This window comes from Myxocyprinus asiaticus, chromosome 3 (genome assembly GCF_019703515.2).
Source record: "Myxocyprinus asiaticus isolate MX2 ecotype Aquarium Trade chromosome 3, UBuf_Myxa_2, whole genome shotgun sequence".
Taxonomy (NCBI): domain Eukaryota; kingdom Metazoa; phylum Chordata; class Actinopteri; order Cypriniformes; family Catostomidae; genus Myxocyprinus; species Myxocyprinus asiaticus.
In genome coordinates, this window is record NC_059346.1 from 52,678,698 (window position 1) to 52,703,703 (window position 25,006).

At 38.5% G+C, this 25,006-nt stretch overlaps 1 protein-coding gene across 4 annotated transcripts in view; it reads left to right on the forward strand.

The window, feature by feature from the left end:
- LOC127426773 (alpha-mannosidase 2-like) overlaps positions 1 to 25,006 on the forward strand; it is a 120,290-nt gene that overhangs the window by 19,659 nt on the left and 75,625 nt on the right. For all 4 annotated transcript variants that reach the window (XR_007894862.1, XM_051673798.1, XM_051673820.1 and 1 more), the window contains exons 5-6: positions 14,235 to 14,362; positions 18,852 to 19,025. Coding sequence is in view for 3 of the 4 variants with exons in the window: in XM_051673798.1 (XP_051529758.1) it covers positions 14,235 to 14,362; positions 18,852 to 19,025 (302 nt within the window). In the remaining variant the exon portion in view is untranslated. The remainder of the gene's footprint in view (positions 1 to 14,234; positions 14,363 to 18,851; positions 19,026 to 25,006) is intronic.

Sequence of the window (25,006 nt, forward strand, 5' to 3'; positions counted from 1 at the left end):
TGTCTAAAAGTTTTAACTAGTTATAAATGTTCATTCAGACATTACAGTAAGAAAAACAACCAGCTAGCAAGATAGATGGAAAGATCAAGCTTGGCATTTCTACCATGTTTTAGCATGTTGTTAGGCTTTGCAACATGTCTGTTGGCATTACTAGCATGCTTTAGCATGTAGCTAGGTGTTGCTAGCATGTTTTATTATGTAGCTAGCTGTTATTAGCATGTTGCTAGGCATTGCCAGCATGTTTTAGCATGTGGCTAGGTGTTGCTAACATGTTGCTAGGTGTTGAAAGCATATTTTAGCTGGTTGCTGAGGGTTTCTGGTAGGGCTGTGTGATAAATGATTATGATTTTTAACGAATGTTTTTTTTAGATATCAATGATAAACTTTTTAGTAATTTTCTATATTTAACCTATGTTCTACATCTAGATGATCAGATAAGGTACGTCGCTAAAACGCAAGCAGTTCACAAAGTTAAACACACAACTAGCTAACAGAGTCACAGTCATGAAACCAGCCTGTTAGGAAGTATTAGCTGGCTAGCGGCTACATAGCCCTGCTGTCATGGAAACGGGTAATGAGGCTCGGTAGCCACTAGCTAGCTATCCGTCTAATATTAAATTATTGTGTACCAAAAAAGACCACAGTGACAATGCAGTACAGCTATTGACTGAACACAACAGCAACTCCAACATCAGCTGCTATTTATTTATGTACTATTTAGCTAAAAGTTTTTTTTTATAATCCATAGCACTGGCACACCCTTACAAAAAAATGCCGCAAACTTGCCGTTCATTATTTTCACATGCAAATGAGCTTGTGATTTGGTGCAAATGTTTGCCAGAAGTTTGTAGCTCTTCACCGGTAGTGGTGAACCTCCGGCAAACCTTTGGTAACAATGGACAATTTGTGGCAAATTTGTGGCAAATTTGCAGTGAACTCTCAATTTTTGTAAGGGAGGCAAGAAAATATTTCTTCTCCTTGTGATGTTTATTTGTGGTTGGCAATCCAGCTTTTGGTGCATTACCGCCACCTACTGAGCTGGAGTGCGGAGTGTCACAAGAAAGTCTTTCAGTGAAGTCAAACTTCAACTGGAGAGGATGGAAATGGCGAAATTTAATCGAAAAGAGATCACACACACACATTATGTAGGATTAAATCCTAAACAGAGTATACTTTAAAGGAAGCTTACCCTCAGGTGTTTACTTGTAAACAAAAGTTTATGTTAACATTTATTCTTGAGGTCTAACAAACATGTGGAATGCATTTCTGCCCCTGTTAATGGTATTATATTTATATTGTGATAAATATCAATATCGAACGATATGAGAAAAATATTGTGATAATATTTTTGGCCATATTGCCCAGCCCTAGGCTCTGGCTAGTTGCTCTGGTGTTTTGGCTAGATGCTAGTTATTGCTTGCACATTTGTGCCAGTTGCTAGGAGGTTCTGGATAGTTGCTAGTTTTTGCTAGTATGCTTAGAGAGAGAAAAAGAGAGAGGGTGTTTCTCAATGCTAAGAATGGACTTTATAAAGACCAGTTTTGCCAAACTGCTTTGGAAGTATGAATTCGGAAGGACAAGAGGAATTCTTGCAGTGGCAACTGCTGCGAGCTTTGCTGTGATCTTCCTGTTGTGCAATTGCCCGTCCCAGCACATTTGTAGCCAGTGAGAGAACTACTGACATTATCACACACCAGTGACAGCATTATTATCATCACACCAGTGAGTTTTTGCAGGACTAGTGACAGGATAAAAGAATAAAGTCTGTTAACATTAGTTTCCTCCATGTTTATTAGGAGTGGGAATTTGATCTGAGAATGTGAGAATGCACAGAAACACCCAGAGAAAAAGGAGGAACAAATAAAAAGAAATAGAGATAGGGAGAGACAGAAACAGAGAGAGAGAGAGAGGGAGAGAGGGAGAGAGCAGTTTAAAGCATATAAAATGTTTTTGTGTGGGTTTGTTTACATTTGAATTTTTGTTAGTTGGAGTTTGTTTGTATTCACGAATATTCCGTCATTGAAAGTCAATGGGATTTTCCTAAATTTTTCATTGTTCGCTGTGCGGAAACTGTACGTCCGAACAGTTGAAAAATCCTGAAGATCTGTACCAAATTTAGTGGATGTAGCTTAAAAGATGTAGCAGTTGTTATAGTCTATACCAGGGGTCGGCAACCTATGGCATGCGTGCCAGCATTGGCATGCGGAGGGGTAATCACTGGCACGCCAGCAATGGCGAGAGAGGAGATGACTATTTTATTTATACAATTCGCACCTGCATTCCAATCTACATCTTGATGTAATCCTTCCTCATGATCACGCAGCTTGTTTTCATCAGCTGAATGGGAGGCTAAACAAAAAGTTAAAATGTGATGAGACTGCAGAACCCCGTGCAAGACATTCGCGCATCACGAGCCAGCAGCACGTCACTTTCGGTTAATCTTTTTTGAGTAAACGTGCCCGCTTTGCTTCAGTCAGGCTGCGCGGATGACAGCCTACATTCCGTGTTTCATTTGTTTCTTTTTGCTTTCAGAACAACACATCATGTAATAAGGAAAACAAAACTATTAGTCCTTGAGATTTCCAACCAAGCATACAGGTACATCCTTCTTAAACCATGGACATTCAAAATTACATTAAATGATTAAAAGAGAAAACATAATTTGATAAAAAATCTGAGTCTACTCAAAATATAAATTAAACCTGGAAATAAAGTTTTAGGATTTTGCAGGTGCGATCCACTGAAAATGAATAAATAGTTGATCGGCTTGTGATGAGTGAATGGCCTGCATGCACAGTGTGAGTCTCATCACACTTTAAAAGTGTTTAGTCTCCCATTCAGCTGATGAAAACACACTGCGTGATCATGAGGAAGGATTACATCAAGATGTAGATCGGAATGCAGGTGCGAATTGTATAAATAAAATAGTCTGCTCCTCTCTTGCTGTTGCTTGCGTGCTAATGATTACATGATTACAATGACATAATATAAGAAATATTTAAGATTCCACACAATTTCTTGATCAGTAATCAAATAACAAACTTTGTGACATTAACTGTGTTAACTCATTTTATTATTAACAATTTGTATTGATTCCATTCAACAAATTACATAAACATCACAGAAAATGCGGAATCATATTATACAATTAAACCCTTCCCCCCAAACACCCCCACCCGACACAAACACTCACCCCAGTGGTCATGAATATATATATATATATATATATATATATATATATATATATATATATATATATATATATATAAACATGCACACACAATAAATAAATAAATAAATAAATAAAAGCATATAAAAAAAAAACAACAAAAAAAGAACAATCAAATTGCACACACATATTTAAACCTAAAGATCCCTCTCAACTACCCCTCCTTGAAAGCCTTCCAAAAACGCCAAATATCTGCCCCATTTCCTATCAAATAACCCCAGATTTCCCAGCCTTCTATAGATCCCTTCCTCAAAGGCCGCAACCCTCCCCATCTCCGAGCACCACTCATGAAATGAGGGTGCTCCAACCGACCTCCAACCCCTTAAAATAACCTGTCTGGCGATCATGACGCTCATTAGGTTCCAACTCTTTATGTGCCAATTCTCAACATCAGTGACCACCCCATCGCCCAAAATACAGAGTCTGGGACAAAGTGAAAGCCGAGTGCCCAATACAACACATATAAGACTCTGAACTTTCAACCAGAACACCTGGATCTCAACACACCCCCAAAAAACATGAGTTATGTCTCCAACCTCTGACTGACATCGCCAGCAGGTGGGTGTGTCTTTAAGACCAAGCCTATACAATCTGGAGGAGGTCCAATAAAATCGATGTAAAATCTTAAATTACATAAGGCGAACCCTTGCATCTCTAGATGCAGACTTGACATTTTTTAGGATCCTAGCCCACACCCCCTCCTCCAATGTCAAGTTTAGATCTTTCTCCCATAATGTTTTGAGAGAATTCAAAGTTCCGTCCCCCAGACTCTGAATTAGCAGGGAGTAATACACTGATGCCTCAAGACCCTTCCCAAAAGGGGAGGCGGGGGGGTGCGTGCCACTCCCAAAAACAGTGCAGAGTAGGTGGCGCAGCTGTAAATACCTATAAAACAGATCTGGGAATGCCAAAATGTTGAACCAAATTTTCAAAAGGTCTCAATACTCCACTCTCATATAGGTCACCAAGTGTATTAACCGCCCTCACAATCCAATCCGACCAACAGAAAGGGGACTTATCAATACATAGTTTAGGGTTCTGCCATATGCTCGAGGCTACGTTTAAATAAATATCAGAATTAAACACTCTGGACACTTTTGTCCATATCGAGTGCAAATGCAAAATAATGGGGCGCGACTTAACCTCTCCGGCTAGTTTAATCGAAAGGCTTTGCAGTGGCGAGATAGGGGCAAGAACTTCCTTTTCAATACAAAACCAGGGAGGGGCTCTTTCAGGTGGAAGCGACCAATGAGCCAAATGTCTAAGACCGAATGCATAATAATAAAACAAAATCTTGTGTAGGCCTAGCCCACCTTTGTCAATCGGCCTATGTAACTTAATGAAATTTAACCTGGGACGCTTACCATTCCAAATGAAGGACTTCGCTATGCTCTCAAATTGCTTGAAATAAGAGAGGGGGACATCTACAGGGAGAGACTGCAGTAAGTAATTGAATTTTGGAATACAATTCATTTTAATAACATTAACCTTCCCAATCATAGATAAATGTAATGAAGCCCACCTGCCCACATCGCTCGAAAACCGTTTTATTAAGGGGTCAAAATTATCTCTAACTAAATCACACAAATTTGCTGGAAATAAAATACCCAAATACTTAATGCCCTGTTTGGGCCACTGGAACTCACCTGGCTGGAAAGCCGTTACTGGATAGTATGTTGTCAGAGCCAAAGATTCGGATTTAGACCAGTTGACTCTATATCCTGAAAACTTAGAAAAGGAGTTAATAATTCTGTGGAGGCAAGGCACAGATCTACTGGGGTCAGAGACAAATAATAAAATATCATCTGCGTAAAGTAGAAGCTTATGCACCATACCTCCCGCCACCACCCCTGGAAAATCATGCTCCTTTCTTATCGCAGCTGCTAATGGTTCCACGGCAAGACAGAACAATAATGGGAAAAGAGGGCAACCCTGCCAGGTGCCCCTATCCAGAGTAAAATAATCTGAAATTAATCCATTTGTTTGTACCGCCAAAAATAATCCCATTCTACCATATCAAATGCCTTTTCGGCATCAAGTGAGATGGCAGCGACCGTAAATCGATCATTCGCTACTGACCACATGATATTGATGAAACGCCTAATGTTATCAGAAGAGCTACGGCCTCGAATAAACCCCACCTGATCTATATGTATAAGAGATGTCATAACTTAATCGATTAGCCAGAATTTTGGACAAAATTTTTACATCTAACTGGATCAGGGAAATTGGACGGGATCTTTTACACTCGCTTGGATCTTTGTCCTTTTTAAGAATCAGACTGATCTGGGCTTGTGTCATGGTTGGCGGAAGCTTTCCATTCTTTAATGATTCAGTATAAACTTCTAACAAAAGTGGAGCCAGTTCTGTAGCATAAGATTTGAAAAACTCAGCAGCAAAGCCGTCAGGCCTTGCGAGTAGGTAGGGCCTTAATAACCTCACCAAGCTCCTCCAAGGTTATCTCAGAATCAAGAGAGTTTTTTTTGCTCAATCGTCAGTTTAGGAAGATCTAATGGTTCCACAAAGTTTCTAATATCTTCATCAGTAGACAAAGACGTGGAACTATAAAGATCAAGATAGAATTCTTTAAAAGCATTATTAATATCAATGGCCGAGGTAAATATTTCACCACCAGCAGATTTTACTGAAGGAATGGTAGAAAAAAACTCTCTCTGCTTTGTATATCTAGCCAAAAACTTTGTCACCTGACTCAAAGTATGACTGTCTTGCCCTGAATAACCAAAACTCCACTTTCCACGACAAAATAGTATTATATCTGTATTTCAATCGAGTCAATTCTCTGAGGCCATCAGACGACATTCGGCACTTCAGCTCTGCTTCAGCATTTTTAATATTTCCTTCCAACTCCACGAGTTCTCGTGGTTTGGATTTTTTGATGAATGAGGCATACTGTATGATCCGGCCCCTAAGAACCGCCTTAAGTGCCTCCGAAGCCACGCCCACAGAGGACACTGAGGACCAGTTGGTCTCCATATAAATATTGATTTCAGTCTTTAACATTTGTTGGAATTCAGGATTTTTCAAAAAGGGATACATTTAGGCACCAACTATATGATTTCTTTTTCTCTATATGTGGCAACACCTCTAAACTCACCTGGACATGATCTGAGACTAAGATATTTCCAATTGAGCAATCAACAACAGATGAAATGAGGGATTTGGATAATTATTTTGAAATTTTTTATTTTGGAATAAATATTATGGACTGATGAAAAAAATGTATAGTCCCTACCAGATGGGTTCAAAAGTCTCCAAATAGAGACCAAGATTTTTACACATCCTGTGAGTGCTCTAGGGGGCTTACACACTTTTGCTTCACTTTGATCAAGGACTGAGTCCATCAAAAGATTAAAGTCTCCTCCCAATATTATATCATGAGTGGTGCCAGATGCTTGCAACATCCCTTCAAGATCTATAAAAAAGCCCTGATCATCAGCGTTAGGTGCGTAAATATTAGCCAAAATCAACCTTTGCCCCTGAATTTCACCTAAAACAATAATGACTCTCCCTAATTTATCTTTAGTCTGTTTGAGAAATTTGAATTGTAAATGTTTATTTACCAAAATAATGACTCCCTTGCTCTTACTTGAGCCAACACTTAAAAAAAACATGTCCACCCCATATCTTCCCAAATTTTTCCGCTTCCTGCGGGGAAAGATGCGTTTCTTGAAGAAACAGTATAGAAGCTCTTCATTTGATAAAAATAATGCAATGGTATGTTGAAAAGTAATTGTTCTGTCCTCAATTGATTTAATTTCTATGAATTAATTTGAATAGACTTTTTTATGATAAAATGTAATTAAACTTTAAAACTCAGAATTCAGAAAAAATTAAACGGAAAACACAGAATTTGGGAAAAAAATAAAATGAAATCTGGAAAAAAATAAAACGGATTTATAGGGCCCTAGAAAAGCATGCATACATACCACAACAAATAAACAGCAAATGTGTGGCATTTACAGACCTTGGTTACTAATTAGCTGGACATTAATGAATAATTTGTAATGAACAGTGTATGAATTGGTGAAAAATACTAATATTTTCTGAAAACATTTGTAAGTGTAAAAAGTACATGAGCTCATTTATGAAAATGTTTAATGACATTTGCAAGCATTCAAATGTACATTAACAAATGATCTGTTAGTCATTTTAAAAAAGGGAAGGCCATATAAGAGTGAAAGTTTAATTAAGCAATAAGGCATGAGAGGCCGTGCTTTTTTGTGAATATAGTCACGGGGCGTTATTAAGCATGATGCAAAGTGGAGTGATACAAATAAAAAGAGTGATACAAATAAAGTGATACAAATAGAAGTTACGTGAAGAGTTCAGAGCTGTGATTTATCATGAATAAAGCACGGCTGTTGACCAATCAGCATCCAGGACCGGAACTGTCCGTTTTAAAATAACATTTGTAAGTATTTGAATCTACGTTACGTAATGCTTATTATAAAATGGATAGTTCTGGTCCTGGATGCTGATTGGTCAACAGCCGTGCTTTATTCATAATAAATCACAGCTCTGACCTCTTCACGGAACTTCTACAGTTGAAGTCAGAAGTTTACATACACCTTAGCCAAATACATTTAAACTCAGTTTTTCACAATTCCTGACATTTAATCGTAGAAAACATTCCCTGTTTTAGGTCAGTTAGGATCACTACTTTATTTTAAGAATGTGAAATGTCAGAATAATAGTAGAGAGAATAATTTATTTCAGCTTTTATTTCTTTCATCACATTCCCAGTGGGTCAGAAGTTTACATTCACTTTGTTAGTATTTGGTAGCATTGCCTTTAAATTGTTTAACTTGGGTCAAACATTTTGGATAACCTTCCAAAAGCTTCTTACAATAAGTTGCTGGAATTTTGTCCCATTCCTCCAGACAAAACTGGTGTAGCTGGGTTAGGTTTGTAGGCCTCATTGCTCGCACACACTTAAATAAATTAAAATTTTAATGAACATTTGTGTCCTTAAAGGAATAGTTCACCTAAAAATGAAAATTTGCTGATAATTTACTCACCCTCAGGCCATCCAAGATGTATTTGAGTTTTTTTCTTCATCAAAACAGAATTTAAGGCTTTTAGGATTTCATTTCTGGCCTCCTCCTCTAAACAATGTAAGTGAATGTCCTCCATTTTTTGACGGTCCAAAATGCATATTTAGGGTGCATCAAAATAATCCACACGACTCCAGTCGACAAATAAAGTTCTTCTGAACCCAAACAACTGATTATTTTTAGAAACAAAACAATACTTATATACTTTTTAACTACAAATGTTCGCTTCCGTACATCTCTGTGATGTGCGCTCATGAGAGGGATGACGTAAGCTCGTTGGTAAGGTCACACGTCACGTGGAGGAGGAGTCAGGAAGCGCGTCATTGTTTACAAGAGAAAATTGTGTCATCCCTCTCATGGGTGCGTGTCACAGATGTACGGAAGCGAACATATGGCCATGCCATACTGTGAATATAGTCACGGCTGAAGGAGTTGCAGGCACTTTGGGTGACAAGGGGTTGTAGCCCGCTTCGCATCATGCCTAAAAATGCCCTTCAGACGTGACTATATTCACAATATAGCACGGCCTCTCATGCCTTATTGCTTAATCAGATCATTGATTATTGTTAGCTAAATTCATTAGTACACATTAACAAGTGCATTATTTCATATTTCTAACTATTTGAATATACATTAACTAATCTGTTAAGATTTATTTAATGTAAATAATGATTTATTAATGAAAGTTACTATAGAGTGTTACTGTCCGCATAATTTTAATGGTTATAATGACTTTAATGGTAAAATACGCTGGCTACCACCCCTGGAGTTCACTAGTTCGCTAGTTCGAATCCCAGGGCGTGCTGAGTGACTCCAGCCAGGTCTCCTAAGCAACCAAATTGGCCCAGTTGCTAGGGAGGGTAGAGTCACATGGGGTAACCTCCTCGTGGTCACTATAATGTGGTTCGTTCTCGGTGGGGCACGTGGTGAGTTGAGTGTGGTTGCCGCGGTGGATGGCATGAAGCCTCCACACGCGCTATGTCTCTGTGGCAACGCGCTCAACAAGCCACGTGATAAGATGTGCGGGTTGATGGTCTCAGACGCGGAGGCAGCTGGGATTCGTCCTCTGCCACCCGGACTGAATCACTATGCAACCACGAGGACTTAGAGCACATTGGGAATTGGGCATTCCAAATTGGGAGAAACCCCCCCCCCCAAAAAAAAAACAACAAAAAAAAAGGAAGTAGGCTGTCTAGTACAGTGGTTCTTAACTGGTTTTGTTTCAGAACCCAGATTTTACATTGGACATCAAGATCAAAACAAAAGTAGCCTACACTAAAATGTCCTCAAGATGCTGTGTTGGCATCTAAAGCTACGTTTCCATCCAAGTTGCGAATTTAAGGGTGTTCAAAAGGATGAAATCGTCACTTCTGGAGGAATTTAGTCACTGTGAGTGTTTTATTAATAAAATACTGTCGGTTTAGAGCACAAAACACTGTAAAGAACTTTGTCTCATGTTTGGGAGCAGCAGCGCGTCACACACTTCTGAGCACTATATATGTGCATTCATCCATCCTTATGACTATACCGTGCGGTACACTTTTTTCAAAAGTGTCAATAAACTTTCTGTTCTATACAGTTCAAGTTTGTTTTTGACTTATTTACTCTGCAAACTCTTTGTAGGCTTTGGATTTCTAGACACCATTATTTCAGAATGACCAGAGCAACATTTCAGATGCAATGATTGGCCCGCTGGTTAGTCCAGTAATGTAATGTAATGTAAACGAGTTATTCAGTCACATTAACTTTTTGATTCACATCTTTTATTCCTAACAAATTCAATAGGAGTTTATTCGGTAAATGTGTTTCCATCATAGTTTATGCGCATTTCTTCTTATCAAATTAAAAATGTATCCACCGTAAGTGAGCGTATGCGCATTTTGGAGATGTATTTGCATCTTGGTGTTTCCATCCAGCAGTTTTTATGTGATATCCCAAAATGGGCATAAAAAAACGTTGATAGAAACATACGTAGCTTGTCTGACTTGGCTTCCAACCAGTGACAAAAGAACATATTGGTACCGAGTTTGGATGCACGGTGTCAACAATGTGGAAAAAATTATCTGTAGTCTATTTATTTAGATATTATTAATCGGACAATGCATGATTAAATGGTTCATTGCATTTTATTATTTTTATTTACCATTTTCTCCCCCCTGGTGTCCTGCAATCCTTTTAGAACAGACCTGCTACCCACTTTTCAGTTGACTCGCCATGTGAGAACCATCTTCTTGTACATTTTAGAAAATTAATTAGGCCGTAAATAAGAATTATTTGGTAATAACATGCAGTTAATGTAAACAATACTGATTATGAGCCTGCCCTTGGTCCCCGCTTGGGAAGGGTTACATAGTACCAAGATAAGTAAGCTTATCTTTCAATTTATTATCAGTTCTACATGTTCAGAAAAGTGAATGTCTGTAATATCGTTGGTACATATTACATATGATTACAAGGTCAAAAGTCTTATTGAAAGTAACAAGAGGGGATGGGCTGTGAATATATGTTCATTCACTGGTGAGGTAAGTAGTGCTAGCCTTAGGAAAAGAAACAAATGCCATGTGGAAATGCAATAAACATTTGTGCTGTGGGTTAGAATTCCAATTAGAGCATCTTTCAAAACAGCCCAAGGTTCAGGCATAAGCCAAATGAAAAATCCAACACCAATATTTATTCACTATTGATTAGTCGTGCAGAAAAAGTGTGAAGCAAACAAGTCCTATTCTTTTTTTGAGCATTCAAAAGCCCCCCCTCCCCCTTATTTTTTTTCCAAGATGGCCTTAGCTGACTCCAAATCAAGATTTTTTGGCAGGCATGAGTAGGTTTTATTTCATTTTATATCAGCAGAATCAAGGTCTAGCATAATGATTCAATTTCATTTACTGCCACATACATAGAGGTGTATCTTCGGAATAAATCAAGCTGTCTGTGCTCTAGAGGCTGGCCAGTGCATTATGGAAAATGGGAACTGCAGATAAGTCAATAAATTCCAATCCATGCTGGCACAGATTTTTTTTTTATGTTAAGTAGTGGGAATAACACTTTTCATATTTTCCTGACGTGCAAATATATGTTAATTGAATGGCATTTTTTCAAAATAGTCTAACCGTAACTGAACCTATATGACTTAAATCAATTCCACATCCTCCCGTCATAGACACTTGATTCAGGAAATGTTTAGCCTAGGACTATTGGTAGCATCTTGTTTCAAGGTTGAAGTTGGGACTCAAGTGTAAAACTAGATTTGCAATTTCCAAAGGAAATACCAGTGCTTGCAAGGCAGTAAAATAACAGTGTTCAAGGTTTAGGTATGTTTAGGTGTCTTGTTTTCTGTCAGATGTGCACGAAAATTGACACATAATGCCACGTACACACTGCAGTTAAATTCGGTTGACAGTTTTCTTCTGACTACTTAATCTCATTCTTTAGAAAAGCTCTGTTCAAAAGCCTAGTTAGGTGCCACCAGAGGCAACATTTTATGGCATCATAGCCATGGTCCAGACAAGCAAGAATGCATCCTGTGTGAAGCTCATCTTGTGCTCCCTATTCTCAGTAAATGTGTTTTTTTGCATGTACAACTCTGTGTTACCTGCACAACTGGAGTTGCGCTGACTGCCACCTCTTGACTGCAACTTGAAAAACATGAATGTGGTACCACAAGTATTTACGTATGTGTCAGGGGCATGATTAAATGCGTTCATTTTTTAATCGCGATCACACTAAATCACACTAAATTAGCATGTTACATCAACAGCCCTACTAATAATTGCCGGGTGATAAAACATCTCTTTTTCGCTAAAACAAATTTTTGTTCAAAAATAGCTAACACTAAATGGGTTAAACTGTTGGAACTGTTTCTTGTTTACAGCTGCGAGAATCCAAAATGTAAATCCTTGCAATTTCTGGAGTGACTCCTGTGTTCCACATAATCACAGGGCCTCATTCATAAAACGTTCGTAAATACTGTATATAGTAAATTTATGTGAAAAATTGACCTTCCAAGAAAACTTTCTGCTGGAAACGCTTTATACTCCCCAGATTTGTTAGTAAAGCGTGTATGTTAGACAATTCCAAACATTAATTATTAGTTAATTGTTTCATTACTTATTTCATTTAACTTTTATCAAATGTAGTCATGGCAGTTTGTCTGAAAGAACACAACACGTTTGGATGTCTGATGCACAATTTACACGCGGTCGGGAGCAGGGTAAATTTTGTTCGTACCATCCAATGCTTTGAAAATACGAAAACTTTCAGGAATCCAAGAATTTATGTCAGTATGGCCTATGAACGATTTACACAAAAATTTGTTCTGCTCATGTTTCATGAATGAGGCCCAATGAACGGTAATTTTGAGGATTCACTCCTGCATTTAAATGCATTTTTCACTCTCAGAACTTTGCAATGTGTGGCCATTCTGGCTTCTATGCAATCACCAGCATCAGTTTAGTATGCAATAAATACAGAAAGAATGAGGGCATTATGAGGGCATATGTGTTCTAATCATATAAAAAATCATGTAAAATACTTTGACGTAACCAGTTTATTAACATACATTATTGATCTGATTAATGATATCTTATTATTAACACACTTTGCACAGGGGGGCCTGGGTAGCTCAATGACCATTGACATTGACTACACCCCTGGAGTCGCGAGTTCGAATCCAGGGTGTGCTGAGTGACTCCAGCCAGGTCTCCTAAGCAACCAAATTGGCCCGGTTGCTAGGGAGGGTAGAGTCACAAGGGATAACCTCCTCGTGGTCACTATAATGTGGTTCTCGCTCTCGGTGGGGCGCGTGGTGAGTTGTGCGTGGATGCCGCGGAGAGTAGAGTGAAGCCTCCACACACACTATGTCTACGCGGTAACGTGCTCAACAAGCCACGTGATAAAATGCGCAGATTGACGGTCTCAGACGTGGAGGCAAATGAGATTCGTCCTCCGCCACCCGGATTGAGGCGAATCACTACGCCACCACAAGGATTTAGAGCGCATTGGGAATTGGGCATACCAAATAAAATAAAAAAAAAACACTTTGCAGGTACTGTATTGAACCAAATATGATGGACAATACTGTTAATGAAGGTTGTTAAGAATACTACCACAGCTGGACATTGGCTCATTCTGTTGGCCAATAAAGCACCATGTTTTATTTGAGAATAAAATAATATTTTCAGACAGGGAAATAAAGAATCATTTAACAATTTCTGTCAGTAACATGCTGAGGTGGTGCTCTTTATTTTGCTGCCTTCGCTCTTGTCCTAATAAGTGATGGCATTAACAAAGATATATGCTGTTCGCTGAAGGAAATAATTAGTCTGCAGCGTTGCTACTGCTAACAGAGCGGCAAAGCTACAAAAAATCTGAAAAACAGAAAATGTCAGTTACTGTTATGCTGTAGATTTGGGAAGGTGCTTTGTTGTGAAAACCCTGAAGAAAAGTGGTGAAGCAGTTATAGCTCCTCTCTCTTCGCTTAGGCACAGTTCACCTAAAAATGAAAATTCTAACATAACTTACTCACCATCATGTTGCTTCAAAACCTTATGACGTTCTTTAAGATATTTTGAAGAATCTCCCAAGCTACTCTTTTCCCAATATATTTTAAGCATACAGTACAGTGACCAGGGGCTGTCAAGCATTAAAAAGAGCAAAAAGCATTATAAAATTACCATAACAGTAGTACCAAAGGTACCATAACAACTTTTGGAACTAAACAGCCTCTTTTCACTGTCTGCTTTCATTGCTTACACTGCTCTTTTCCATACATTCTCTAAAACATCTCATTTTGTGTTCCCTTCAATGGAGAAAAGCAAACAGGTTTGGAATGAATGGAAGGTGAGTAAATTATGGACATTTTTGGGTGAACTATCCCTTCACCCAAGGTAAATAAGGTAATAAAATGTTTCTCTCTTTCTCTCTATCCACTGCAGACTGGTAGACAGAGGTCAACTGGAGGTGGCCACAGGAGGCTGGGTGATGCCTGATGAAGCCAACACACACTACTTTGCATTGATAGATCAGTTATTTGAAGGCCACCAATGGCTGGAGAGAAATTTGGGTATGTACATGAATTCCTTTAAACCCCCTTTACCTCCTTTCTGCTTGCTTTAACTAGTCTAACAGAACAAGTGATGGCTGCTAGTACCAGAGTACTTGAAAACACAATAATAGAATAAAATAGAACAGAACATAGTGGTCTTGAGTTGCATTTTTAAAAGTTTCAATAATTGTAAAAGTAAACTATATTTTACATGTTCTCGTGCAGCCAGACCTTTGACTTAACAGTGAAAGATGTGGTCCACATTGCAGATTATTTTGACCAAGAAAAGCCGACTTGGCAATGGTCTGTCCAACATGTAAAGCGACTAACCACAGTTCGTTTTGCTGTGCAAACGGTTTTACAGAAATCACAGGAACTTAGAGGAAAATGTGTATAGACTCTGTGATCAGAATTTCTGCCAAAATGTGGTCTGCATCAGGGTCTTGTATCAGCTTGAAGGGGTTAGTTTTGCTATAATGACTGGCTGACTGAAGATTGTCCTGCTTATTGCATGGCAAATTACCAAATAAATAATTAAATAAATATGAAATAGTGATTTGAGTTTAAATTACATTATTCTTTGAGAATAAAATTTAACCTCCGGTTTGCGTCAGGTATTATTTCACTGAAATTATTTAAGTTTACTATAGAGTTTGGACTCATGAGCCGGGTTTCCACTATTGGGCCAAATGAGGGCGTGCTAGTGCGTACCAGGGCCATTTGAATTCCCTGTCACTTCTGGAGCGTCATCGAGCCTCCTCTGGGCCAATGGCCAAGCGCCCTGTCCTGCCGATTACCCTGGGGCCAAAGAAGGCCAACTGGGGTCAGTGTCAAAGGTGGAGTTTTGCTTAGTCAGGTCATAGGTTTCAGCACCAAGATACATTATTTCCCAATTTTTCATATCTAACTACCAGCTTACTTCAACAGATCAATGGAGAATCGTCAGTACTGGTCAGTAGATGAAATCAGGGCTCTTCTGAATATTTGGGCTGATGAAAATGTGCAATGTCAGATCGATGCGGCGTCTGCCTAACGAAGACGTGATTAAGTATATTGTCGCCAGACTTGCCAAGTTGGTTATCTATCGCACAATGGTACAGGTTCGGGAAAAAAAAAAATTGCTGGCACTGTACAAATTTGTGTTCATTTCGAGGGCTAGCTAGTTTCCAGAGTCTAATACCTCAGCTTGAGTTTCCCTCTTGCTTGTGAAATGGGTGGGGTGTGTGACATTGGCACCAGGGCGGTGTATTAAGGGCGGGTTTTAGAGCAACGCTGCGTGGCTATTGGCCAGATGGTGGGAATGCAGATCAATTTTGTTCTTGTGGCTCGAGTTCCGAGACTATTGGCTCCTGCTGACCAGTTGATAGCCCTGGCTCACACTGGCCCTATAGTGGAAAAGCAGCTATGGATATCTAGTTAACCTGCTACTGAGTCCCTTAAAAAACAAAACTCTTGAGTATCTTTCAAAGATTTGATCTCAAACCTGGCTGTGACGAGGAGGAAGGCGTGGCCGGGCTGTGATGGAGCACAGCCGGTGCTGATTCAGCTGATCAGCGGGAGAGCGAGATAAGGGGGAGCCAGAGATGCCAGTTTGGCAGAGAGAGGGACGCACGCTGCCGCGCTGCATGTGTGTCTGTGTTTGTTTATGTTTGTTTTATGTTGAGTTTTATCATAAAACTTTATGTTTACTGTTCAGCCTGTTCCCGCCTCCTCCTTGCCTGTCCTTTACCTGTTACACTGACATACTGTGGCAAATCCAGTGATTATTTCATCATCTAAAGCATGCATTGTATCAGCCTGGTACCTTCTAAACACAACTGCTAAAATGGTAAATGGTAAATGGTCTGCACTTATATAGCATCTTTTTTAACATTAGCGGTTCTACAAAGCGCTTTACACTGTGTCTCATTCACCCATTCACACACACACACACACACACACCAATGACAGCAGAGCTGCTATGCAAGGCGCTAGCCTACCATTGGGAGCAATTTGGGGTTCAGTGTCTTGCCCAAGGACACTTCGGCATGTGGAGTCATGTGGGCCGGGAATCGAACCGCTAACCGCTAAAAAACATTGTGTTGTTCTTAATCCCAAAAGTTGCATAGAGTAAGTCGTCCGAGTAGAACTTGCCAGATCGAGAAAGTGCTTTCCGGTGTGCAATGTACATCAAACGGTAAGTGTACGTGGGCGGTGGGTTCTGATCTGAGGGAATCTGAGGCTGAGACTATTGTCTTGACACACTGTCTTAAAATTGCAAAAACAACGTATAGCGTTGCAACGGCAAAAGACATCCATCTGACACATATGTACATTGACAATCAATTAAATGCTCGAGTGACCAAAATGCACATCCCTACTCAAAACCACTTTTATAAAATGTTTCCTGTTTGCGTCGTAACTCCAGAGACCCAGTTTCTGAAAATATCTTCTTAGTTTGAAGAAGTTTGCTGGGTTAAAGCGTGTAATAATATCTATTTCAAACCCATTTAAATCCTGAATCAACCTCAGCTCAAAGTTGTGGTTTGTGAAACCCCTAACTTAATTTTAAACCTCTTAACTGCAATACTATAAGGAATTTTAGCCCCTCAACATATTCATGCAACCAAAATTTACTCAAAGACCTCTGGGAAGATTTTTTTTTTAGCTTTCATTATTTGTATATTAAAACATGAAGTAAAGCCCTGGCTCTTATTACACCAACATCCACTCTACCATCTGATCTCCTGATCGCTCAGGTGTCAGTGGATTAGTTCTCAAATACAGATTGATTGGCAAGTCAGATACTACTGTAAATTGAGTCTTTGGCTTTCAAATCACATTCACTTTGCAATACAACATTATTCACCAGTATTACTTTCATGAAAACTCTGTGGTGCTGTGTTGAGGGTTTCTCATGCTCAGGTTGTAATGAATATAGACAGTGATCTCTTCAGGGTGCACTTGACCTTCAGTAATATTTGTGTCTTCTCTATTCCACTCGCTTCCGTGTTCAGTATATCACTTCTGGTCTGAATACTCTACCCAATCTTTACTGAATCTGGGACTTTTTGACTGTGAGTTTTTTCTTTATCCATGTCCAAAAATCTGACCCTCCTGGAAATCAGCCCTAACTGGACTTTAGCTTTGGGGTAGGGTTGCACCAGCTGTTCAAAGTTTTTTACTTTAAGACACCATGAAATGGTTTGACGCATTGACAATGACCAAGGGGGATCCCCGACCACACCCAACCGGGCCGATTGGTTTCTTAAGAAGCCTGACTGGAGTCACTAAGCACACCCTGGATTTGAACTCGCAACTCCAGTGGTGGTAGTCAGCGTCTTTGCTCGCTGAGATACCCAGGCTTGTGCTTTTTAAAGGAATATTGTGGGCTCAATACAAGTTAAGCTCAATTGACGGCATTTGAGGCATAATGTTGATTACCATTAAAAATAATTTTGACTCGTCCCTCTAAAATCAAAAAAACAAAAATTGAAGTTGCAGTGAGCCACTTGCAATGTAAGTAAATGGGGCCAATTTTTGGAGGGATTTTATAAAATTTTATAAAAGCACTTGCATTAATTCTTCTGTTTTATTTGAGCTGTAAAGTTGTTTAAATGGTCATTTTAGGGTTTTAGGGTTTGTTGACATTACATCGTTATGGCAACGAAGTTGTAAAATTGGCTTTACACAGAAAAGATTATTAAGCGATTTTATCACACTAAAATCATGTTAACACACATATTGTTTATGTCTTGTGTCTATACTTTTGAAACAGTGAGTATTTTAATGTTTACAGATTGGCCCCATTCACTTCAATTATAAGTGCCTCACTGTAACTCTGATTTGAGCTTTTTTAAAGAAAAGGAGAGGCAAGTCAAAATTTATTTTTGTGGTAATCAATATTATGTTGCAAATGCTGTTGATTGAGCTCAACTTGTATTGAACCCAGAATATTTATTTAAATAGCTTATAGCCTTTATTTCAGGGCACAGCCTGGCAAAACCAGCAAAACTGAAGACAAACCGACAATGCAAAATTCAGTTTTGTTTTCCTGGGATCTTTACATTTGGATGTAATATACACACTAGGGGCTAAGTAACTACAATATAGTTTGTGTTGTAACTAATTTGGTAGAAAAAATCTGAAAAGCTGTGCATTTAAATTTCAATATGTTACGTAATATGTTAAATATATAATTCGATTTTATCATTCCCTTCAGTAAATGGATAGTTTCTATATAAAGTTAAGTTTTAACTAATAGTAATACGTAGCATGTAAGTAGCAAAAGTGTGTAGAGGAAGTTATACTGTAACTTTACCTAGTGCCATTTACGTTTTTAACAAGGCTAAGTTTTAACTTATGCGCAGCTGCTGCCGTTCAGATGTGTGTCATGTTTGACCAAAGACAACAGTTTCAGCTAATAACTGTGGAAAAAGTCAACTAATTAATTAAATATTCAATTAAATATTTAGACTTATATTTATTTAACCTTAAATCTTATTCCTCCTGTTTATGTTTTTACTAGGAGTGAAACCCAAGACTGGCTGGGCTGTGGATCCGTTCGGTCACACTCCTACCCAGGCATATCTGCTCAGACAGGCCGGTCTGTCTAACATGCTGATCCAGAGAGTTCACTACTCAGTGAAGAAACACTTTGCCTCACAGAAGACCCTTGAGTTCTTCTGGAGACAGAATTGGGGTGAGCCTGCCATTGATCTATGTAGGACAGGTTATAGAACAAGGATACATTTTTATTAAAGCATAATTTGTTCTACTGCTTCTAATGTTGTTTTTGCCCTGTTCATGTGAAATAGGAATTATGATAAATTTGTTTTCAGGTTACTACTGGTAATTAAACTTGCAGTTCCAATTTGTAATATTGGTACAACACATCAGACGGAGGCAAAATAAGCATTAAAGGGATAATTCACCCAAAAATGGCATTTGATCATAATTAACTCACCCTCATGTCTTTCAGACCCTACATGATTTTGTTTCCCTCTGTGGAACACAAAAGGTATTTACCATGCAATAAATGTAGAGTGTGATTTCAGACTGTCAAGCTCCAATAAATAAATAAATAAACATGATAAAAGAAGTCCATTTGACTTACAGTATATTCAAGGTCTTCTGAAGCCAGGAGTGCTATGATGAAAGGCAGGATTATCCATTAACAACGATTTAGATTTCACTCTGTTCTTCAAACAAAGGTTCAAATCCCCCTGGGAATTTCCTTCTGCAGTTGTAAGTACTAAAGCTCATGCGATTTTGGTTTGAATAAAATGGGCGCATTGGGCAATTTCAGAGTATTTTTCTTTTCTTTTTTCTTTTTCACTTCCCAACAAAGACAGGAAATATTGCTAGTGCAACAAAATCATCACCAATAGTTGTATCAGTGTATTTTGTCACTCTCATGCTGCCAAAGAGAATGCTAGGAAACTGTATATGGGTTTTGTTGCACAAACCTGTCATGCCATTAATCAGCTGTTTAGTAGTATTTCAAATTTTGTACAGATTCAATTGCACAGTCAACATTCACATTTAAAGGAATATTCTGGGTTCAAAAGAAGTTAAGCTCAATTGAAAGCATTTGTGGCATAATGTTGATTACCACAAAAATTATTTTTTTTGTCTTTTTTACAGTGAGGCACTTACAATGGAAGTGAATGCGGCTAATTTTTGGAGGGTTTAAAGGCAGAAATGTGAAGCTTATAATTTTATAAAAGCACTTGCATTAATTCTTCTGTTAAAACTCATGTATTATTTGACCTGTAAAGTTGTTTAAATCGTCATTTTTACAGTCATTTTAGGGTTTGGAGTATGTTGACATTACATCGTTTTGGCAACGAGGTTGTAAAATCGTTTATAACTTTACACAGAAATGGTTAGTAAGTGATTTTATCACACTAAAATCATGTTTTCATGCATATTGTTTGCGGCTATACTTTTGAAACAATTAGTATTTTAACGTTTACATATTGTCCCCATTCACTTCCAATGTAAGTGGCTCACTGGAACCCAGATTTTTTTTTTTCTTAAAGAAAAAATGTATTTTTATGGTAAACAACATTATGTCACGTATGCTGTTGATTGAGCTTAACCTGTATTGAACCCGGAACATTCCTTTAAAGCATAATTATTACAACACCACATTACACCACCTTTTGCCACAGTTCTTTAACTAACATGGCCAACAACTTTCTGAACATTCAGAGTTTCCCACTGTTAAATACATGTGCATTTATCTTATAAATCTGGCTTTAAAGAGGCCCTATTATGTTTTTTTGTATTTTACCTTTCCTTTAGTGTGTAATATAGCTGTTTGTGCTTGTAAAAGGTCTGCAAAGTTACAAAGCACAAATTCCACACCAAAGGGAGTTACACTCTCCCACAGAAAACACTGCTCATGAACTGCCTGAAACGCCTGGTTTGCAGTCCAGTTATTACTTCCGTGACTTAGCTATGTCACTATGTAATACATTTGCATAATGCCTGCCAAAGGGCTACTTCGGTTATGGTAAGGGCCGTTACATATTTGACACGCTCTAAGCGGTTGACCAGTTGCAACAGATTGGGCCAACTGACCAATCAGAGCAGACTGGTCTTTTCGGAAAGGGGGACTTATAAGAGACAGGAGCTAAAGCAGAGCGTTTCAGACAGAGGGTGAAAAGAGGTGCTGCAGCAATGTACAGTATGAGAAAAATTATGTTTTTTGAACATTAAAGCATGTAAACCTATTCTAGAAGACCCCCCAAATAAAATTATGAACCTGTAAATGAGCATAAAATGGTCTCTTTAAAAAGACTTGTAATATAGCAAATATTCCATCGTAGCAGATGATAACAGAATCTCTTTAAGTCTCAAAGCTGATGAGAGCACTCAGTGTCAGAATCACACATTTGATTAGAAACATCTATGGGAGCCTATTCTAATAATATGAGCTGCCCTGATAGTGCAGATCTGTGCCAACATTCACACTTTCATTGATTGAATCCATCTTTTATTTAGCAATTACATTGATTAAAACCTGGCTTGGTGGGGTTGCTCACTACATTTAGTTTTGTGATTGCGAAATAGAGGTCAAAGCAAGATAAATCCAGTCTTCCATGCAGCATCTGCAGCTGCAGGCCCTGGAGCTGTTGGTAAAAGACCCAACACTGTCTGTGCCTAGTCCAAGCCCTCTCCTACTCCAGATATTCATCTCCACCTCTGGAGGTCATTAAGCCTATTGCACCAAAAACCGGACAAATGCAGCTTTTGACAGGCGGCGTAATGACCTGCCTCACCAGAAAGCACATGAAGCCCTCTTTAGTATCATACGATGGATGTTGTGGATCTGCGATGAGTTGATATAGCTTGTCCAGTTGATGTGGACCTGATTACATTTTTTATTCATGGGAACTTTCTGCTTGGTTGGAATTGAGTCCAGCGCTTAGCTCTGCTTGGAGGAGAAATCTGTGCATTCATCAAACTCCTAAGAATGGCCAGGAGTTCAGAGATTATCGCAAAGGTAACTGGAATATTAGAGTCAAATTAATGATGCTGCACCAGTGCACCAGAGCATCACACAACCTGGATTCTGCCATCAGTATTCAGAAGATAAGTCTTGATAATTGTTGCTTCAATACCGTCCTGCATGTAGCTACATGTATAATGTGTACTTTTTATGATGTTAAAAGACCTTCTCTTACCAGTTTAATGTGAAGAAACATCTGTCAGTCAGTCATTGCCATTTATTCCCTCAAAAAATGTAAAGCTGTGTTTCCTGCACCACTCGCTGCTGCTCAATCTAAAGTGTGATGGCGAAAGAAATTGAATCTAAGAAAGAATTAGAACTGAATCAATTATGAGATGGCTGGGTACCACAACATAATACAAAAACATAAACATATTGGGCTCTATTTTAAGAGCGCTAGTGCTAAGCTCAGCACTATGCTTTGTAGGGCTTTACTGGTTGTTTAGATCAGTGTTACTATCAGAAATAATTAATAATTATTTCTGTAGTTATTAATCAATATTTAAATTAATTAATTGTATCTAACTCATTAAAACCTCATATGGGACTCCAGTAAATGTAGTGTGCTACGTTTAGGAGCAAGTTTGGTTATTAGCAATAATTAATAATTATCAAAGATAATTATTAATTATTAAAATCAATAGAACATTGATGAGAATCAATGTTAGCTTTTTTTAATCCTTTAAGTCAACAGTTATCAAAGATAATCGTTAATTGTTAACGTCGATGAAACATTAATTAAAATTAACACTATCTTATTGATCATTCAAATTCAATCAAAGATAATTATCAATTATCAAAAATCAATAGAATATTAATAAGGATTAACATTGACGGGGCACCACCCTGAAATCAGGGACTAATAACCGAATATTAAAACAGTCTCAATATTAGATTGTTTTCTTAGGAAAATCGACATCCGAAGAATATCGATTTTCGGGAAAAAAAACAATGAATGAAGGTTTGAATCCGAGCACTGACATCCCGTCAGCATGACACAGGCGTATGCAAAACAAACCAAAACACTTCTCTTTGTAATATAAACAAAGTTTATTTATGCAGTAATATCAATTAATAATTAATACAATGCAGTCCATAAACTTCCGACTTACAACTACAAACTAAACTGTGATATGATTAGATATGGAAATAAAAATAATCCTATAACACATAAGGTGTGTGTGTGACTGTGTGTGTGTGTGTGTGTGTCAGTGTGGTTAGTGAGAGAGAGAGAGATTATTAAGTGACAGCCCGAAAGCTGGAGATAAAGCAGCCGTGTTCATCACTCAGAGACGCGGTTTTACGAGCGGGGCTCGTAAAAGTCCTGTGTTATTTGACTCTAATGGATGAACTCAGTTGCTGTCTCACCCGCGATGGCGAAAATGCACAACAATCCAATTTGGTTGGACCACAATACAGCAAAACAAATTCGTGATAATTAATACCCTGGGTATTAATAATTAGCGGACATGGCGGTCCATAAACTGTGCAAGCAAAAACCTTGAAACACAAGAATAACACACTATAATATTCTATCTTTGCCCAGACGTAAACCTCTTACTTGAATCGTATGAGGACACAGGTAGAATGTGTTTTCCTCTGTCCTTTAACTTTGACCCGGTTCCTTGAGGCTCGTGTGATGACGGGAGGCCGTTTCCTCGCTCTGTCGGCGGGCGGTACGGCTGTTGATTCTCGGAGGGCTGGCGGAGAACTCAGAAATGTCGACTTGATTGAAGATGGAAGAGAAATCTTTAATCTCTTCACTTCTGTAGGCAAACGGATGAAGATGCGAATTGCTCGGCGGTCTCCTTGAACACAGAGTAATCTCAACTCGTCCAGCGAGATGGAGATTGTATGGCTACAGTTTCAAGTCGAACATTACTTCCTTATGCCACGAGGCTGCACCGGAGAGCAGCAAAAAGCTACGTCCGTATTCGGTGAACTAAGTCGCTGGAAGCAACTTTGGAAGCATTTCAGAATTATTTGAAGTCCTGATGATGTCATGTTTGAGGGACGTTCTGTTGTGTGCCTAATCCAATAGGAGTTGAGAGCTCGATCCTTTAGAGGGCAAGGCTTCATGGATCTGTAGTCTGTTTTGGACTCCCTTTGTTTGATTTTGGCGCGATTTTTATCAGTAAAATTTACGACTTAGAAGGAGGGGGCTTGAGGAATGTTTTTTATGACTGTTAGGCCTGCCTTTGTCTTCTATCTGAATACATGAGGCCCAACAGTTTAAGTCATGCAAGCAAAGTCAATGGGCATGGCCATGTAGTTTAAAATACCAAAACAAGTCTAGGCACAAGTGGGTTTGGCTAAATAGCCTACGCTAATGGGCTGGGTCAAGTGCAATTTATTTATGTGGTTCTTCTTTAATAAAAATAACAAAGTGGTCAGTAAATCATACCAAATCCAAACATTTTACTCTCTCCAACTTCTTCCACCGGCCCTGTTTGCAGTGACTTAAAAATCACTCTATGACAACAGGTGGAAAAATACCAATACAAATTAGATCACAACTGTAAATATAAAGATAATAATAATAATAATAATAATAATAATAATAATAATAATAATAATTGAATAATAAACCATGAGCTATAGATAGTTTAACACAAATCTACTACATTTTTGTTTCATAAAACGGCTACAACTGTGATTGTCAGGGACAGACTTTGATGTTCTGTACTTTCAGAGTTTGGAAATTAACTATTACTAAACTGCAAATGCAGGAACTGAGTTTAGACTTTGCACTGAAAACAGATGTGCTTTTAAAAACATCTTAGCAAAATGACCTATTTCTTAGGAAATTTCACTTGATTGAACATGATTTGGAAAGGCACACACCTGTCAATATAAGGTCTCACAGCTGAAAATGCATAACAGAGCAAAAACCAAGCAATGAGGTCAAAGGAACTGCCAGTAGAGCTCAGAGACAGGCTTGTGTCGAGGTACAGATCTGGGGAAGGCTACAAAAATGTTTGGCTGCATTGAAGGTTCCTAAGAGCACAGTGGCCTTCATAATTCTTAAATGGAAGAAGTTTGGAACAACTAGGACTCTTCCTAGAGCTGGCTGCCCAGATAAACTGAGCAATCGGGGGAGAAGGGTCTTGGTAAGAGAGGTGACCAAGAATTTGATGGTCACTCTGGTTGAGGTCCAGAGATCA